This window comes from Herpailurus yagouaroundi, unplaced genomic scaffold (genome assembly GCF_014898765.1).
Source record: "Herpailurus yagouaroundi ecotype Mexico unplaced genomic scaffold, PumYag 28, whole genome shotgun sequence".
NCBI lineage: Eukaryota > Metazoa > Chordata > Mammalia > Carnivora > Felidae > Herpailurus > Herpailurus yagouaroundi.
Genome location: NW_024412376.1, coordinates 132,976,722 through 132,982,047, shown reverse-complemented (window position 1 = coordinate 132,982,047; position 5,326 = coordinate 132,976,722). Strand labels below are relative to the sequence as shown.

At 50.7% G+C, this 5,326-nt stretch overlaps 1 protein-coding gene across 1 annotated transcript; it reads left to right on the top strand.

The window, feature by feature from the left end:
• The first annotated feature begins 6 nt into the window (after positions 1-6).
• SHISA3 (shisa family member 3) lies at positions 7-5,097 on the top strand. The gene is made up of 2 exons (XM_040484817.1): positions 7-326; positions 3,617-5,097. Exons 1-2 carry the CDS (start codon positions 50-52, stop codon positions 4,054-4,056), a joined length of 717 nt encoding a protein of 238 aa, XP_040340751.1. The 5' UTR covers positions 7-49; the 3' UTR covers positions 4,057-5,097.
• The last annotated feature ends 229 nt before the right edge of the window (positions 5,098-5,326 follow it).

Genomic DNA, 5,326 nt, shown 5'->3' with positions numbered 1-5,326 from the left:
CTCCGGCCGCGCGCGTCCCCCTCCCGGCCGCCCCGGGCGCCCAGCGGCGATGGGGGCGCTGCTGGCGCTCTGGCTCCTCCTGGGCTGGCTGCGCTGGAGCCCGGCGGGCGCCCAGCAGTCCGGAGAATACTGCCACGGCTGGGTGGACGTGCAGGGCAACTACCACGAGGGCTTCCAGTGCCCGGAGGACTTCGACACCCCGGACGCCACCATCTGCTGCGGCTCCTGCGCGCTGCGCTACTGCTGCGCCGCGGCCGACGCCAGGCTGGAGCAGGGAAGCTGCACCAACGACCGCGGCGAGCTGGAGCACCCGGGCATCACCGCGCGTAAGTGCGGGCCCTCGGCCCCAGCCCGGTGCCCGCGGGTGTGCGCCCCAGGCGGTCCTGGGTCTGCGCGCGTTGGAGCGGCCAAGGTGGGGGCATCGGGGCCGGAGCGGGTGGTCGCGTTTCGGGTCAGGCGCCCTAATTGCTTTGCAATCCCGATTCCCGCCACGCGCGGTCTCCACGGGTCGGCCCGAGGAAAGTTTGCAAGGGACGGCGAAGACCACAGGGCTTGCACCCGTTGACCCCGGGCAAGACAGTAGTAGGTCTCGGGAACGCGGGAGGTCAGAGGAAGAAGCTACCGGAACAGCGCCAGGTCGGATTGCGGTTTTCTAGGGCGGTGGGGGCTCCCCCATCGAGCGCCCGGGTCACCCCGGGAGCTTGGGGAACTGCCGGCTGCGGGGGCCGCAACTCTCGGGGAGCGCTCATCTGCAGCCCCGCAGGGCTAAGGAACTACAGCCACGTTTATCCTCCCTCCCCACTTTTTTTTGGTGGATCTTTGGTAGCTTTCCTAAGCCTGTGTCTCGTTCTCCCGACTTCCTTTCATTTCTCTGCATCGAATTACCCTCTCCGACCCACCCCCTATTGTCACGCCTTTCAGAAATGCCCAGGTCCTCGAGGTGGAGATTTAGAAACCAGGGTCGCAGGGGCTGCCCGCCCCCTATTCTCCTGTCGGAAAACACGGGTCAAATTTCCGCTCACTTCAGAGCGGAATAAATCAAGACCCCAGCAGAGGAACTTTACACCTAAAAAAAAAAAAAAAAAAAAAAAGGGAAAGAAAATAAAGCTTTCCACCTGAATGGGAACGTCTGGGAAACCCGTTTGAGCTTGAGGCTGTGGTTTTACCGGTGGAAACCCGGGGAGCGCGCGGAGCTAAGAATGGGTGACACCCCAGAACGCCACAGCAGAGGTCAGAAGCGGGCACCAGAAGTTCCCCGGGAAAGAATTAATGGTGCCCGAAGTCCCCCCATTCCGCCCCAACCCCGCCCGCCGAGAGAGTAAGGACCCAGAGGAAAAGCAGACCCTGGTTTGTCTTAGAACCCGATTATACTCTCAAGGACTTTAACTTCTGGTGGATTGGGGAATTGGTTTCTGGAGAGAAGATGCTCGGGAGCGGGGGGCGGGGGAAGCAGAGAACTCAAGGCCATCCTGGTGTGTTAAAAAAAAAAAATACAGACTCGTTCCCTTGGCTTTCCTCCACTCACCCTGGGGGACCCATTTGCTTTCTTTAAGAGCGCAGTCTGCAGCGGGGATTCCGTCCTGGGCCTCCAGGCTCCGCTGTGTTGCCCAGGCCAGTAGGAGAGAGGGCAGCATCCACACTCACTGAGGTGCAGTTAGCCAAAATCTCAGGGACCTTGGCCTGTGACTGCCGCTTGCCAGCTGGGCCACTTGGGCAAGTGACTTAACTCTCTGGGCCTCTTCTCAGCTCTAAAATGCGTGTATTGCTGGGGCGCCTGAGTGGCTCGGTGGGTTAAGCCTCCCATCGCAAGGTTGGTGGGTTCCAGCCCCGAATCGGGCTCTGTGCTGACAGCTCAGAGCCTGGAACCTGCTTCGGATTCTGTGTCTCCCTCTCTGCCCCCTCTCCCCTCTCAAAAATAAACATTAAAGAAAAAAAAACTTTTAAATGCACATATTGCTCTCAGAGGAGACAAACTGTGGATTGAGTATATGAATGTTTAGAACAGTGGGGGAGTAAGTGGCTAGTCAGTCACGTTCCCCTCCCCTTCCACAGGGTGCTTCTAAACATGGCAGAAGGGGCGGTAGGCGGTAGAGCTTACACCGAGGAACCCCAACCCTCGGGGTTGATAGTTCCCTGTCCATCACTGCTTGTGTGTCTTTGGGAAGGTCAAAAATGAGTATGTTTCCACATCTGGAGAACAGGGAGTACCATGCCTTCCTCACCGAGTGTCCAGGAGAGCTGAATCAGGTCATAAGTAAGAGTCAGGCACACAGTAGGATCTTAGTTTAATGCAGGTTTTCTTGGTTCTACTTCTAAGCTGGAAGCTGCATCCAGAGGTGGCCCTATCAGACAGGAGAGACACTTGGAGAATGTCCCAAAGGTGCCTCAGGGGTAGGAGATTTTATGTCTGCCGTGCACAGAGAGAAGGAAATGGGTTTGCTCTGACGGAGGGATGCCCTCATGGAAAGTTGGGGCCACCAACACCAAGAGCTACCTCATGATCTAAGGTTGGCCACAACCCACAGTTTGGGTGGAAATTGAGGGGAAGAGGTGTGGCAGCTGGAGTGGGCATCCCAAATCACTTCCAGGAAGAAGTGTCCAGAGATGACAATTTAAGATGCGGTCACAGACACAGTTCGTTTGGGCCCACTATGGAGTTCTTTAAAACTTTTATTTTTATTTATTTAAAAAAATTTTTTAATGTTAATTTTGAGGGAGACAGACAGAACACAGGTGGGGGAGCGGCAGAGAGTGATGGAGACACAGAATCTGAGACAGGCTCCAGACTCTGAGCTGTCAGCACAGAACCCGACACGGGGCTCAAACTCACGAACCACGAGATCATGACCTGAGCTGAAGTCGGACGCTTAGTGGACTGAGCCAGCCAGGTGCCCCTATTTTTATTTATTTTTAATGTTTATTTATTTTTGAGAGAGACAGAGAGTGAGCAGGGGAGGGGCAGAGAAAGAGAGGGAGACACAGACTCTGAAGCAGGCTCCAGGCTCTGAGCTGTCAGCACAGAGCCGGATGAGGGGCTCAGACTCATGAATTGTGAGATCATGACCTGAGCTGAAGTTCAGACCTTAACCGACTGAGCCACCCAGGCGCCCCGTGGATTTCTTTCTATGGTTCTTTCCATAGTCTCATAATGGAAGGCTCATTTACAGGCCTGGCTCTCTTTGCTTAGATTGGAGATTCTCGGATGGGAGATGAATTTTCAGCCTCGGAGATGGGTCAGAGCCCTCAGTGCCCCACTGTGGTAAAACTACCAAAAACCTGGGTTTACATCCAGAAGTTCTGGTATCCAAAAAACTCACACTTTCCCTCCCTCCAGTGCATGAACAGGAGGGTAGATTCTGTTCCTTCTGACTTCCAGATGTGCAATATAACGGCTAATTGCTAACAGAGGCTACAGTATCAGTTTGCTTCCTCCCTGCTCGGAGCAAGAATATTGGGTCATCTCAGTTTGCACTTTAGAGGTTACCAGCTCTGAGAGGCTGGGCTGACAACGGTGGTCATACTGGGTCACTCACCTCCCCCCCCCCCCAAAGGTGCCTGGAGTTTGGGAGACTCTTGTCCAAACACCTGTGTGTGTCTTTTTTGTTTTACCTTTTAGAGCCCGTCTACGTTCCCTTCCTCATCGTTGGTTCTATCTTCATTGCCTTCATCATCCTGGGCTCTTTAGTGGCTATTTATTGCTGCACCTGCTTGAGACCCAAGGAACCCTCACAGCAGCCAATCCGCTTCTCACTCCGCAGCTATCAGACGGAGACCCTGCCCATGATCTTGACTTCCACAAGCCTCAGGGCACCTTCCAGACAGTCCAGCACGGCCACCAGCTCCAGCTCCACTGGGGGCTCCATCCGCAGATTCTCCTTTGCCAGAGCAGAGCCGGGCTGCCTGGTGCCCTCCCCGCCTCCACCTTACACCACGGGCCACCCAATCCACCTGACCCAGCCATCCGGTTTCCTGGTGTCACCCCAGTACTTCGCTTACCCACTCCAGCAGGAGCCCCCGCTGCCTGCGAAGAGCTGCCCGGACTTCAGTTCCAGCTGACGGGCCACAGCGATAAATCCAGCCCGTTGTACAACGGCAGACAGGTGGAGTGCTGTCGCCATTGCTGCAAGTATTTCTGGGGAAATTTCCCTGGGAGCCGGCGATGTCATGGAGGAATGTGCTAGGAAAATACAGCGCCTTCTTAGTCTTAAGGTTCCCAGCTCCCATCACAGAACGGGTGCGTTAAGAGAATTGCTTTCTGGCCTTGAAAACATGGTGATCATTACATTTCAACTTATGCTGCTTTTATTCAAAATAGGCACCATTTCAATTTACAGTTGCAAATTGGCTGAAAATGTATTAATTAGACAACTCAGCTGTAATGTTTAGGAAAGGCCTACATGTTCTTTTGAGTTGTTTAGTGAGTTTTAGTACAAATATATACATAAATAAGCAAAATAAAATACCTGATAGTAATTATTGAAGGTTCTCTTAAAAAAAAAAAAATTAACAACTAAGCAACCTGAAGGGACGGTGAGCAACCTATTTACGATTTTGGGAGAAACCTAACCATGAATAACGTTAGCATCGTGAGAAGAGTTACTTTTTAAATTAATAATTAAATTTTGTTTAAAATATAAGAGCTTTTTCAGAATACAAGATTTCAGTAACCACATGGAGTTTAAATTTTTAAATATTTACTCAGATATTCATTGTAAACAGATCTTATGTAAAAGCATTTCCCGCACCCACCGGAGGGAATATTTATTGCAGACTTTTTGTTCAACAGCATTTAGTGTTTAAATGAAAGTTGGACAGCTGAGTCTTAAAACATTTATTTGTAAAATGAGTCCTGTACAAATGTAAAGATTTGTAATTTAATGTATTTACCACATTGACGGTACTAATTATTTAGTAGTCCACACTGAAATTTTTTATGTTAATAATAACTGTGGCGTTCAAAGTCCATCTATTGGGTTATAATCACCGAATATTACATATCTTACGTGCCACTCAGTTCTATGTCTGATGATCACATTTGGGCATATATCCTGCTGGGTTAGAATAAATAAAGTACTTTATGTTTTTGTGAACTTGAAATTTTAGATCAAAGTGCTTCATTTTATCTTCTTAATGATACTCTCTGCTATTCAATAAAAGAAGAGGTCTTCACTTACTTCATATATTGAAATTAAAAAATCCTACACTGATTTTGCATTACGTTAAAAAGCTCTTTTCCACATCAGGGCTTGTGGAGAGCAGCGAAGGAAGTGAATTCTTAGAGATTTAAAAATTGGGACATTTCTCCTAAGAGTCTGGATTTCTGGCT

Coding starts and splice junctions, on each gene's coding strand:
- SHISA3 (XM_040484817.1), top strand. CDS start 50: ATGGGGGCGCTGCTGGCGCTCTGGCTCCTCCTGGGCTGGCTGCGCTGG. Junction 327..3,616: donor GCACCCGGGCATCACCGCGC/GTAAGTGCGGGC, acceptor TTTACCTTTTAG/AGCCCGTCTACGTTCCCTTC.